Raw genomic sequence first — 14,776 nt, forward strand, 5'->3', positions numbered from 1 at the left:
GTTCGTTTTTTTTGGAATACAAGTTGGAATTTGCCAAGTGAGAGAGGTAAATGTTGTTGGTGGTGTTATGTATATATATGGGAACATTGATGAGGATGCCCTCATATTTTGTCAATATTACATAAGAGGCCATGTGGGCCCCACTTAATGATTTTGTTTGAGTTGGTGATTAATTGTGATGGTGATTTTTTTTTATTAGTGTTTAATTTAACCTTTTGCTGGTGATTAGTACTAATTGGGAGCTGCCAAGTTTCATTTGGCTTTGGCATGTGAAAAGTTTTAACTCGTGTGAAATTATTCATGGATTTGGAATCTCCATCAGAAATAGTGTGTGTGTGTGTATTGTTTGACTAATATAATAATGACGCTACCTTGGTAGTGATAAATATTTTTGAGATGGGACGGATATTGGGAGTAATTTGTAATTCGTTAACTTAGAAGAAACTATATTTAAGAGAAATTTATGTGTACCATGCCACTTGAAAGATAATAGGACTAAAGCATTATGTTGCCTCTATTTTAAATAATGATATTTAGATTCATGTACGTGATTATATTCATGTCGACCCAGTGAAATTGTGTCTTAAATTATAATTTTATTATAAGATTCTTTATGTCCCTTATAATTTGTCACTTTTTGATTCGGCATGAGTTTTAAGAAATGCGAACATAAAATAAGTTGAAAAAGTTAGTGGCACGTGAGTTCTACTTTTATATATTAGTTTTAAGAATGAGTCAGCGGAATATGTGATCCTCTACAAAAAACGGTACAAGTGAAAGATGACAAATTTTCAAGGACGGACGGAAATGGAAATAAATGATAACTTTTCAGGAACGGATGGAATATATTTTATTTAGCAAAAATAATACAGGGATAATACAAACAATATATAGTTACTTATACTCCCTCCGTCCCAACTTAATAGTCCTAATTAGTTAGGGCACGGGTTTTAAGAAATGTAAATAAAAGTTGGTTGAATAAGTTAGTGGAATATGAGTCCCACGTGGAATAAGTGTGTGGCCAACTTATTATTTATGGTAAAAGTGAAATAGAACTCTTAAGTTGGGACGGATGAAAATGACAAAACGATACTCTTAAATTAGGACGGAGGAAGTATTTAGTTGTTTGAGAATATACAACTAGTAATAAGGGATGTGATATATTTAATAAAATGATATTCCCACTATATATAGAATGAAATTTGTAATCAATAAAATGTTACATTCTGTTTGTATAAAATGATATCAATATAACTAATATTCTGCTTATAAAAAATGATATTTTAGTAAAAATAATATATTTCGTCCATAAAATGATAGATTATTAGATTATCACTTTAAATATGGGTTATCATTTTGACACACCCCGTTAGTAATAACGTGTAATAGCCATCGTCACTAAAAAACTACATAAAAAGTTGATTCAATTAATAGCCTGTATAAGTAAAATATTTTACCATATAAAACGAACGTGATTAAATTTCACATATAATTAATGACTTAATAATCATCACCCAGGCCAGGCATTGTTACAATTTACAAACATTGTAATTATGTAAATATTGAGCAACAGCACAAGACCAACTCAATGGAGCACTTGTGGGAAGTGGAGCATTACCAAACACCAACTATTTTACTGGGAAATTACAATATTTCCCCACTAAGTGGTTGACTACAGTTTACCTCATTATGTTGACTACATTAATAATTAATCTACCACCATCATTTATTTTCCTTTCTACTTTAACATTTTCCTTTATTGAATATATTACCTTCATAATAATTAGGCCGGTTGGACCTAAAGAAAATCACTGCATGTTATTACTTTTACAGTTTAAGTTGATTAATTATATCAACTTACTATTTTCATTTGTTGCATGTTTTATTCATATAATAATACGTAAAATATAGTCTCACATATCAATATATCAAGAAGTATAACTTATATTTAGGACTAGTTTGTGGGTTAGCTTGATATTTGAAAATTGAAATGGGTGCATTACATTCTATCAATGAATAAAAATAATGTAAAAGAGGAAAAACGTGTTGGTTGAATTTCCATGTTAAATTGCAAGATAAATACATGGTATATAAAAAGATATTGATTCACACAAAAAATTAGGTGTTTGTGGTGGTCCTCAAACTTCCAAGATTTTGTTGCTCGATATAGACTGGTGCATATCTATCACCATTTTGCCAACTTGGTTTTCTATTTTTTCCCATAGAAAAAAGGGGGCCAACTGCCAAGTAAAAAAAATTCTGAAAACAATATTGTTCACAAAATCAATCTAAAACAAAGGGACACTACAGTAAAAAGTTAGGATAAGGACACATTTTAATGCTGTTAATGACGCTAATTTGTATTTTTAATTATACCACTAACACTTCATAAAGTGTCCTTATTGTAGTGTCTCAACTAAAATTAGGGGACGCAAATAGGGGTGTGCATTCGGGTTTCGGTTCGGTTTTTTGCCAAAACCGAACCAAAACCGAAAAACCGAATTTAGTTCAAAATCCAAACCGAACCAAACTCGAAAAACTGAAAAACCGAAACCGAAAAACCGAAAACCGAACTTAAAAAACCGAAAAACCCGAACAAAACCGAAAAACCCGAAAAAAAAACCGAAAAACCGAAAAAAATAAATATAATATAAATATATATTTATATATGTGTATTTTATTTTATTTTATATATACTAATAGAATATTTATAAATAATATAAAATTAATAATACATATAATATATATTATATAGTATAATATATTAAAAGAATATATTTATTATATATAATATAATATATTAAATTAATAGAATATATATATATAATTCGGTTTTTCGGTTTTTCGGTTTTTTTCTTCGCCCGAACCGAACCGAACCGAAAAACCGAAATTTTTTATTTTTAAAACCGAACCGAACCGAAAAACCGAAAAAACCGAACCGAATTTCAAAATTTCGGTTTGGTTCGGTTCGGATATTCGGTTTCCGGTTTTTTTGCTCACCCCTAGACGCAAATAGAAGCATCTTAAAAAAACAAAAAGATTAAGATAATTTGTCTTCAACTTAGGACGCTTTTTTTGCGTCCTAAACTATGGTTATTAAAATTTTTCAAATACAAGTAATTGCGACTTAATTTTTGTGTTCTAAAAGATAAGTTCTTTATAGTGGGAATTAGTTAAAGTTGAGTTTCATGCTAAATCAAAAAAAATGAGAAATTTATTTCATGTAATTACCAAATAAACTCATTTTGAGTTTTCATCTTAGGAACTCAAGGAGGCACTAGATATTCTCTATGCTTTTTGACCCAAAAAGGAAAAAAAATTGAAATATAATACGCATATACTATATGATTATGAATGAAGGAAACCTAACTGGAATTTTGATATATCATGAGGCCAATATTTTAGGGCAATAGTGAATTAATGGATGGTTGTAGAATATCTATTGTCTATTGTTGTAGTGGAGAGTGATGTTATATCAATACGCATATTTGACATAACGCATACCTATTTGAATATCAAATTGAAAACAAATAAAATAAATAAGAAACTATACACATCAACTAAAAAGTGCATGCTAAAGTTTCAGAGAGGGGCATAATATAAATTATTTTTATTTAAAATATGTGGGTGGAGTTAAACGTATCGACTAGTGATTAGTAAGCAAATCTTTAGACTCTTATCATATATGCATATTGAGCAATTTGGAAACCGGCAAACTTTTTAATGATGCCCATCCTTATTAATTTCAATGTATAAACCATGCAATTGGGTCTCTCTATTTCCATTCATTCTATTTCTATGTTATACAGTTATGCAAATTAGGATTGGGTCGGTATGTTGTATTGTACCAAAAATGTTATACTGTAAACTGTAAAAAATTTTGGTAATTTTCGGTAATTTTTTATTCTGTAAGATCGATATACTGGTTTTTTCGTTACTTACGCCCACCTATAATTCACATTATAATAGCATAATATATACTCCATTTGTTCATAAAAAATAGTCCAATTGGTGAACGATACAAGTGTTAATGCAAAATTGATGAAGTAGATGGAATAAAGAAATAAAATGAATAAAGTAAGATAGAGAAAGAGAAAATGTGGATAAAGTAGGAGATACAAAATTAAAAAATGAATAATAAATTCAGAGTAACTTTCCATTTCTACGAAGTAGATAATTGATATTGATTATTCATTATAACTTCATTTGATATGCTCTACATGAATGACAATGTGTAAAATACATGAATGTTAACTAAAAGATCAATATAGAGTATTTAATTTTATTTTTAGTTTGACCACGTGTGTTTCGAACTCGTCTTAGGTGGATTCCGACTAATTCAGCTCGATCGAGTTTGTAAATTAAACCCGAACGCCTCCCAGTGGCTGGCGATGTTTGAACCGGTGACCTCAAAGTCACCACAACTCCTCGCTATCAAATGTGCTACAACTTGAGAGTATAAAATAAAGGAAACAATATTGAATGCGCGCATGTAGTTGAGTAATTGATAACGAAGACTCGACATATACAAATAAATAAGAATGAAATGAACAATGCATCACTTTGATTTATGACATGAAAATATCTAGCAGCTTTAGAGTTAGCAGATAACAATTTGACATTTGTTTCAAGACAATTATTGTAGCAAGAATATGTATTTGATGCAATGGTGGATCTTTTGAATAAAATATAATCCCACTTTTGATCCATAAAAGTTTGGTGCACCAGAGGAAATGCAATCAACAATGTAGGATCGAAGATAATTTTTTTGCTTCAAGGGACAGGATCCAAGATTTTTTCTTTTTTTGCTTCAAAAGACAGCAGCAAGATTGAGATATAGACAAAAGGCAAACTTGCAATAACATCAATTATATTAAATGATTGCCCCATTTTTCTATTTTTGATCAAAATCAAGTATGCTTCCCCACATACACATCCCGAATTTATTTATTTTTTGTCTGATTAAGGTGAAAAACAGTTATAGACAAAATGATAGAGTGTATTTGTTTATCTATATTTGTAGATATTATAATGTTTCTACTTATTTTAAGGGATAAATGTCTGAAGTATTCTTGATTTCTCCATAAAATTACACAACACTTTCTTATTATTTTCAAAATCCTAAATCTCAATAGACTCAATCATGCATTTACGGTTCAATACTTTTTCGAATTACAATTAATGTTTTTTTAAAATTTATAATTAGACGATCAATCACTTTTTCGATATGCCCATTCGTATGATTTCTCTGTCATATATTAATATTTATTTGATAATCAATTAATTAATAAATATTCATACGATTAAAATATTTTATTTGATTCATATTTATTAGAATCTATAAGTTTAAATTAAGATTTACCAGTTTTATTTATATTTAATTTTCAACATATTTTAATCTTCAATCAAATAATAATAAATAATTTAATACTCCCTCCGTTCCACCGTAGGAGTCTCAATTTATAATTTTTGGGTGTCCCACTTTAGGAGTCCAGTAGACTCATGTTCCACTATTTTTTTTACCAATTTTCCTTCACATTTTTTTAAAATTCGCGTAGAACGCAAATAATTTGATACTCCTAAAATGGGACAGATGGAGTACTACTTCAAGTCTTAACTAAAGTGAGTCTTAATATTTGTTTCTCATTACAACATCGCCTCGAACCGGTGGAACCGGCCCGGAAACCGGTTTTTCACTTTTTCAAAATATTTTTTTAAGATTTGTTGTTGTTAGGACTTGAACACATGACCTCATCTCTAAATACCTCCTCCTTTACTACTCTACCACATGGTCATTTTGAAATATTATGAACATTAATTATCCTTATACATTAAATCTGAAATTCTTTTTCCACCGAAACTAATAATTTATTTTAATTTTATATTCTTTTAAGAAATTGTTAATTATAATATATTTCTGATATTTTAATTATATTTTTACAATCACTAATATTTTACAATATAGGAGTTTATAATTATACATAGAGTTTAATACTAGTTTTTAATATTGTGTATTATAATTTATTATTGTATTTAAACTTAACTTCATTAAATATTCTAATATACTAGTACAAGACTTGTTTTCTATAATAATACTATTAAATTTATAATACTATAATATTTATTGATAAAATATTTAATTAAATTTTATTATTTACTACTAAATTAATAAATATATATATATATATATATATATATATATATATAAATAAACAGTATTCCGGTTCAACCAATGATTCGAGCAGTGAACCGATTGAACCAGTGAACCAGTAACGACGCCGGTTCACTTGCTGGTCCAGTTTTTAAAACATTGACTAAAATTTTCCTATCTCCCTATCTCAAATAAAATTTCCCACAATTAACCGAGGATGAGAATTCCATTAAACAGACAAAAACTATGTTACAAACAGTCAGCATCTACTTTTGCCACCCACACTCAGCATGATAAAATGCATCATCACTTAAATCTTTCCATTTTGGAAATTTCACTCTTAAAATATCGGCTGCTTTTGGACCAAGACTTGGCCGGTAGAGCCGCTTGAGTTGGGCGGTCGCCGCCACCTACAATTTCTTCCACGGCCACTTTCATCGCTTTGATAATTACAATATACATATTTCAAGATTGCTGTAAAAGGAAAAAAAAGCTTTATCTTCCCTTGCAAGGAGAATGCATAGATCACGCACCATTTCTTCCGGATTAATAGACGTTTATTTCGCTGAAACCATGAATAAAAAATGTTAATTGCTTGGGAGTTGGCCATGAATTAAGATTCATTATTGTTTCAGATTGACTCTAGACAAACTGTAAAGGTAGTTAATAATTCATATGGTCAATTTCATAAATAAGTAGTACCACCCCTCCATAAAAATAGTTTTTGTTTTTCGTTTTTGGCGTCGTATAAAAATAGTCATCATTCATTTTTGCTAAGTTTTTCTCTCTTATATGGCGAGTGTCATTCTCTATTAACAATACTCCAATCACTTTTTCTTTATATCACTCTCTTACTTTACCAATTTTGCATTAAAATCGGTGTCATCCCAAAGTCCCTACTTTTATACTCCCTCCGTCGCATAAAATATGGACAATGGGTATGGCACTGGAATTAAGACAAAATTGTTAAAGTAAGATAGAAGATGAGAATGATATAGCAAAGTAAGAGAGAGGAGGAGAACGGTAGTTAAAGAAGAGTTAGTAGAAAGTGAGACCTACATTATTTAATTGATAATAATTTTCTAAAAACAGAGTGCACATATTTTTGTGGGACGGATGAAACTGAAAAGTGCACATAATTTTATGGGACGAAGGGAGTAGTACTTATATCAAATAAGTTAAGTACTAAATTTTAATGCATTATAAAATGGGTATTAAATTTTAGAGATATTGATCTCTAAAATCAATAACTTTGGCCGAATTTTGGTGTTTTCTATGAATTTGAAAATTAGTCTAAAGTATCATAAACTTTACATTCCCATCTAGGGTTGGGTTAGAAGTCTACTTAGAGTTGTCAACTGGGCCGGCCAGCCCGGCTCGACTCGGCTTAGGCCCGGCCCACTAGTGAACGAAGCGGACCGGGCTGGGCTCATTAGTTGAGATGGGCGTCAATTGGACCATTTTGTAAACCCATGCCCGACCTAGGCCCAGGACCATAAGAAGCTCAGTCTAGGTCCGGCCCAGGCCTGGGCCCATCAATGGCCCACTTTCTATAATTAGTTTTTTTAATGTAATTAGGTGATTAATCACTAATAATACTATATTTCTCTATTTATGCATGCATCTTGTGCACAAGACATGTTAATTTTGTCTATATCATTCTAATTTTTAGGATGTCTCCGAATGGACTCAAATAGTAATAGTTTAATATCAACATAAGTTTCCAATCAAATCATGAATGCATCTTTCAGTCTTGACTACATCTCATTTTTTAACAATTTATCCAAAATGTATAAAAGATGGTTCTGAAGTTTCCAACCAAATCATGAATGCAAGATGATGGGTTTTTAACAATGAAACTCCATATTTGGGGTTACACTTTTTACGAACGTTTTTTTTTAATTTCCTGAAATTGTATTCGAATGTCAATATTTTATTTTATTTTGAAAATATGGAAAAAGTTTATAATTTATCTCTAGAAACAATAATCTTCTTTGTTCCATTTTCAGAATGGCATGTTTGAGCAAAAATTACACAAATCCAAAATCTCAACAAATTATCCAAAGTTTCCCTTCCTATCTACCTAACTCATCAGGGATTTCACAAGCCAACCACTCTACTTCCACATATCCCAGGCATTCAAAGTTATACGATCCATAGCCCAGATGCATCGATTGTAATTCAAAAAAAATATCAAATATAAAGCAATTATAGTTTTAGACACGATAAAAAAATGACATACTTGTTCCTTATTTAGTATAATCACCCAATCATCTTTATGTTTCGTTGATCCCATAAACTTTTTGTTTTTTGAAGTGAACACATTTCAACTTTGCCTCGCACTTCCATACGCTCAAACCAAACTCGAATCTCATCGATCACATAGCAATTGTTATAGAAAATTATCCTCTATAAATTTCAGGATAACAATTTGGTCTGCTGATAGGAACTCCGACGTAGAGCCGACGCAAAGGGACCCTTAGCATGACACATTGGACGTTCGACGTCTCAACCATGCAACCGAACCACCAAAGGTCAAGCAAAGATGAGAGGACGAGCTGCAAGTGCCGTGCAGAGCAAGAAAGACCGTCCGAAACGTGTGACATCAAGACCCGCACATTTCAAGGACTTCACGCCTCATTAGAGATTACAATGGATCTTTTCCTTATTTTATTTTATTGCTGCATATCTTAATTTCCATATTTTGAACGATTTTGTTTAGTTTAGAATTGATAAATATTTTCAGGTTTTCTTCTTGATTCTTTCCCAAATCGTAGAGTCGAATCAAACAGGGTTCGAACTCTATATATAGAGTTCACTAGAGAGTCAAAAAATAATCAGAGAATTAAGAAATAAAAACATCTTTTTCTCAAAACCCTAGTTCGTAACAAACCCTAGCGCAACTTGGTTTCATCTTAGTCATAAAAAACAGGTGCTCCGTTCTCGGATAGGCTCTCAACGCCTATTATCTGCCAATCTCAGAATCAATCGAGATATCTTCCACTCTACCAAATACACGCACATTCCACCGGAATGGGAATACCTACTAGTATTGTCAAAGCTAGACAACGCCAAAGCACTCACTTCAAGGCGGTGAGCACGCTGTTCAAATCGAAAGTGTTATATTTTGGTATTGTAAATCCATGCTCAAACTTATAATCTTCTTTGTTCCATTTCCAGAAGGGCAAATGTTTGAGTAAAAATTACACAAATCCAAAACCTCAACAAACTATCCAAAGTTTCCCTTCCTATCTTCCTAAAAATTTCACAAGCCAACCGCCCGCATCCATATATCCCTAAGAATTTCAAAGTTTCACAAGCCAACCTCTTATTTTGTCGGTGTGTGATGACCTTAAATCAACAAAATAAGTAAACAAATGTGACCTTAAATCAACAAAATAAGTAAACAAATGTGACACATACTTTTATGCAGCACAAGATCTGCGTACAAAAATTTAATTTTCGTAGATAAGGGTCGTGCCAAAAGATTAGGTCATTTAGAGTATCCACAATAGGGCGCCGCAGGGCGCAGCGGTGGAGGGGGGTGTGGAAAGGCAAGCGTACTTGGCGCCCTCCCTAGCGCCGCGGCGCGGGAAACATTTTTTATTTATTTTTATTTTTTTCAGTTTTTTTATATAAATACTACTCCTTCCGTCCCGACTAAGATGACACATTTGAAAATAGGTACGAGATTTTAGGAGTTGTTAGTTAATGTGTTTAATTGAAGAGAGAAAAAGTAGGTGTAAGTATTAAATAGAGAGAGAAAGAGAGTAGAATATTAAATTGGGAAGATCAAAAGTGGTTGAGTGTATTAATTGGATAGAGAAAGTTGCCAAAAATAGAAATGTGTCATCTTATTTGGGACAAACTAAAAAGAAAAATGTGTCATCTTAAGTGGGACGGAGGGAGTACATATTACTCATTTTCACCGCACACACATTTTACACCCTAATTTTCACTCTCTACATTTTTATTGTCTCAATATGCAAGGCGAAGATGGTGATTCCCCAGCTACAGAGACTCGGGATTCGACAATTGTACACCTTCCTTGCCGTGGAGATCGAGTCTCCCTCCATCCCAGTCGTGGGGTCCGACATCGCCGCCATGACAACAGACACCCCAATTTTGGGGTCAGTCCTCCTCTCATCAGAGGAACGTTGGTCGTCCCCAATCGGCGTTCGGGGATTACCGACCCAGCATGGACGCGATCAACTATCCGTGTGCTGATACCCCTTCTCACAACTTCCAACCTACCCAATCTCCTGTGTCTGATTTTGATAAATTCACATTGGAGCAGATGATGGGCATGAGTCCGGGCCTACCGGAGACCCAGACATCCGGACGTGTGGAGGCGAGGAGAGGAGGCGGCGGTGGCGGAGGCGGTGGGAGACGAGGCAGCGGCGGCGGCGGAAGTGAGGAGGCTTGCGGCGGCAGCGAGGGCGGCGGTCGACGGCCGTCCACGTACTACTCCACAACGGAGTCCGTTGCTATTGCCATGGCCTGGGACGTGATCACGTCGGATGCCGCAGTTGGCACGGATCAGACCGACCTAAGCTTCTGGAGGCGCGTCCTGGTAGTGTACAACGGATTCAAGCCGCTACATAGCGCCCCGCGTAAACCCGAACAGATCCGGAAAAAGTGGTCGAGGATCTCTAAAGTTGTCAAGAGGTTCACGGGCATATACGAGAACAACCTCCGCACAGCTGAGAGCGGCCGCAACGAATCTGACATAAAGGCATTGTCATTAGAGATGTACAATACTGAAGGGTACCCCAAGTTTAGCTATTGGGAAGAATTCCTAGTTTTGCAGGACTGCCCGAAATTCAGGGCCATCTGCGAGGAAGAGCGTGCTCCTGGTCCAAAGCGGACAAGATATGGCGTCGCCGGAACTACAACAGTAGTAGCAGCTCACGTACCATCTACCTCAACGACGATGTTTCGGAGGAGCCCCCCTCCACACTCTCTAGGCGCCCACGTCCCCAGGGCCAACAATCCACTATCCGAGACGCTAGAGCCGCCTCCCACCTCTCTGCGGCCGCGTCTGGATCGCACACAAGGATGGCCACCGCTACCCCGGTCTCGGTGTTGAACAGGAATCTTGAGGTGCAGATGATGAAGCAACTTCAAGAGAAGGCCGAGCGTACGAGACCGCGACCGACCCGGTCACCTAGGGGGTGTACTTAGGGGTGGGTAGGTACGGTATACCTTACCGAAACCACCATACCGTATACCTTACCGTAAATACGGTATGCGAAAAAATCATACCTTTACCTTACCAAAGTTTTCGGTATACCGAACTTCGGTATACCTTATTTTCGGTATGACGAATTTCCTTACCGATACCGTACCTCATTTTCGGTATACCTTACCGAAGTTCGGTATACCTGACTTTCAACATCAATTAAAATAGAAAATTAAAGTTTTTAGAATATTATTTATATTTTATAATTTTAAAAATAAATTAAATATAATTTATTCATAATTATATTTATATTTCACAATAGATTTTATAATTTAAAAATATATAAAATATATTTTATATATAATTTTGCTTATATTTTTGTGGTATATACCTTAGTTTACGGTATATACCTTAATTTACGGTATATACCGAATTTCGGTATGGAGCGGTATACCGCGGTATTTGAAAATCCATACCGTTACCTTACCGAAATTTTTCGATAAGGTATCATACCGTACCGAAAGTCACGGTATACCAAAAATTCGGTATATTCGATATTTTTTCGGTACGATAAGGCCGGTATTTCGGTATTTCGGTATTTTTCCCCAGCCCTAGGTGTACTTCGAGCTCATGTAGAGGCTCAGGAAGCATATAGGGCGGCGGAGGCGGAGGCGGCGGCGGCGACGGTGAAGAAGAAGAAATGAAGGATTCCGATGACGCCACCGAGTAGGCGATGACGGTGTTATTTTTATGTTTTTTTTATAAAATTTTCGTTGTATAATTTTCCCGTATCTATAATACAACGAAGATTTGATTTTAATTTTTTTTAATTAAATTATGCATTTTTTTATAATTATTATAGTCTGATAATTTTTATTCTAATTGAATTAAAATATACCAACAATTGATAAAACTCTGGATAAGTTTTCTTTGTGGCTGTGGACAAGAATTTATGATTTTGCTTTGGGCTTGGCCAAACTATTGTGGAGTCTCTTACACCATAGCTGGACAGTTTTGGCGGCCCAAATAATCATTACTCATCCATTAAAAACACCGAATTCTCCACCCAAACAATCAAACTGAATTTTCAGCATGAATGATGAATAATTCTATTGAATTGAATGACACACAAGTATGCTAATTAACTACTTGTTCTGGAATTTTTCAATAATCATCCAGTTCCTTGTCTCTGTCACCTCACTTATTACACTTTGGACAAATACACGTACAATAATATGCATACTATTGGATATTATAACTCATTGTTTTTCTATTTGATGAATCACAATTAATTGGTACGACACCTCATCCTTCTAATACTAACAGACTAGGAGGTTTGAGTCAGAAAGAAGACAAGTAATTTATTATTTGATTCTATGAAAAAACCAGCAATTTTTATACTAAGACTTTTTTAACCAAAAGGAATAAAGAGACTACGAAATAGTACTACTAAATTTTGATCTGAATTGCATCATCTCAACCCATTTAGGTACAAATGTCCGTATGCATTAGCACCATGTGAACCCGTTCAAATTCAACTGCTTACAGCTTGAGCCCGCGTCGTCCGTGTTGAGATCCAGTTTGCTCGTAAACAACGGCAACTGCATCTGATTCGACGTCGTATTATTCATCTTCTCCATTTTCATCAGATCATCTGCTTCAGCTCCAATCCCAATCGACAGATTGTCAAACATTCCGCCATCATTCCATCTCTGCTTCATGCAGGCTGAATCACTGTTGCCGTTGTTGTTGTCCTTGCGCGGCTGTCTGAAGCCGACGAGACTATTGTACGACTCCTGGTCCCTGAGAGTGGACGACGAGGTCAAGCAGCTGTCGATGGAGCAATCCGCTGGGTGCAGGCACAGGCCTGATAGATGTGGGAATGCAGCATTCAAACATTGCGTGGAGACCTTCGACGCCAGATCGGATAGCTGGACCTTAGCTGCCTCGAGCCCGATGGTTCCCATGTTTTGGCCCCCGAGGGTCTCCTGCGCCTTCTCTAGCACAGACTGCAGATATTTACCCTGAGCCTCGATCCTCAGCTGCAAATGCCGCTGCACCTGTATTATGCAGTGCTGTTTTGTGAGTTAATGAACAAACATTAAAATAACAGAGAGGAAAAAGTAGAAACGGTATTGTTTCCATTTTTAGGAAACGATTCATTTTTAATGGGACAATCCGAAAAGGAAAACGTGTTTTGTTGTGACAGAATAGAGCAATTGTGTAATCGAGACAAACAGAAACGTAAAGAGACACAGAATTTACATGGTTCACCAACGTTGTGTTGACTACGTCCACGCGCAGGAAACGAAGAACATATTGTATTCAGATTGTTTTCATATTACAAAGTTGTGTGCCCTACTTCTATATAAATAGACACAGATGACGGGCAAGGCCCAATATAACAATTAGGGAATAAAACAGAAACATAGCACAGCGAGACCCCCGGCAAACTATACATATTCAAGGCATACTAACATGTTTACCTCGAGCTGTTCGTGTATCCTTCTTTGCACTTGAATCTGCATTTCTATGGCTTCGCCTAAGTGCGTGTTTCTGTTGAAATAAAACAGGATATGTAAGTGGTTAGATAGTTATGGTTATGTACTGAGCAGTTGATGAAAACATTATCTGTTTCTCATACTTGTTTGTCTGGTTTACTGTGTTTGGGATGTTGGTTTGTGATCCGGTTTCCGGCGGCATGGCTTCAACAAGAGGTTGTTTAAGTAAGTGTGTGACATGTCAACAAAACTTAACTTCCACAAATTATAAGATGTCTTACAATGCTTGTATGCCTGCCCATTAATGTTTTTACCCAGCCTGTATTTCTGCAGCAAAAAAAATTGGCAATTGAGGTTTTATTTTTATAGTACTACATGTTTTTGACTAATTTTGATTGGGAAATGTTTACCTGAAGGTGACTCTTCAAGTGGTATAAAGTGAGGCCTTGAATTCCCATAAGTTTCAAAACTGATTTTGGAGTGGCTTCTGCATTGATCAAGTAGTATAAGTAATGAATGATTTGATGGTTGTGATGATGGTTGAGAATTGGGATGTTCTTACTCTCTGCTCCGCCGAGCTGGTTGACTGCTTCGATGAAGCGTTCGTGCAGGTCCGGAGTCCACTTCAGCCTCGGCTTAGCATCCGTGGAGAGAACTAGCGTTGAATCCTCGTATTCCGGCATTCTTGTTGAAGCTTGAATGCTCTTCCCTTGCTGATGATACATTCCTGCTTACAATTTAGGCCGAATGTTGCTACTATGTCTTCTTAATATAAACATATGAAGAGAGGGGATGGAATCTTGAACAGGGCCAGAGAGAGAAGATTCAATTCCAATTCTCCGACAGCTGCTCTTCACAATGTGGCTTTGTTGAAAATTTTAACACCTTACAAATAGGTGCAGGAATAGATCCCACACTCATACATTTTTCTGTGATTATGCG

General features: G+C 35.2%; 1 protein-coding gene across 1 annotated transcript; it reads right to left on the reverse strand.

Moving 5' to 3' along the window:
• Positions 1-12,668: 12,668 nt before the first annotated feature.
• Positions 12,669-14,685, reverse strand: LOC121801275 (myb-related protein 2-like). Its single transcript, XM_042200729.1, has 6 exons — positions 14,397-14,685; positions 14,245-14,321; positions 14,116-14,161; positions 13,978-14,038; positions 13,820-13,889; positions 12,669-13,393 (listed from the first exon to the last, which is right to left on the reverse strand). Exons 1-6 carry the CDS (start codon positions 14,557-14,559, stop codon positions 12,842-12,844), a joined length of 969 nt encoding a protein of 322 aa, XP_042056663.1. The 5' UTR covers positions 14,560-14,685; the 3' UTR covers positions 12,669-12,841.
• Between the last annotated feature and the right edge of the window lie 91 nt (positions 14,686-14,776).

This window comes from Salvia splendens, chromosome 4 (assembly GCF_004379255.2).
Source record: "Salvia splendens isolate huo1 chromosome 4, SspV2, whole genome shotgun sequence".
In the NCBI taxonomy this organism is placed as follows: Eukaryota; Viridiplantae; Streptophyta; class Magnoliopsida; order Lamiales; family Lamiaceae; genus Salvia; species Salvia splendens.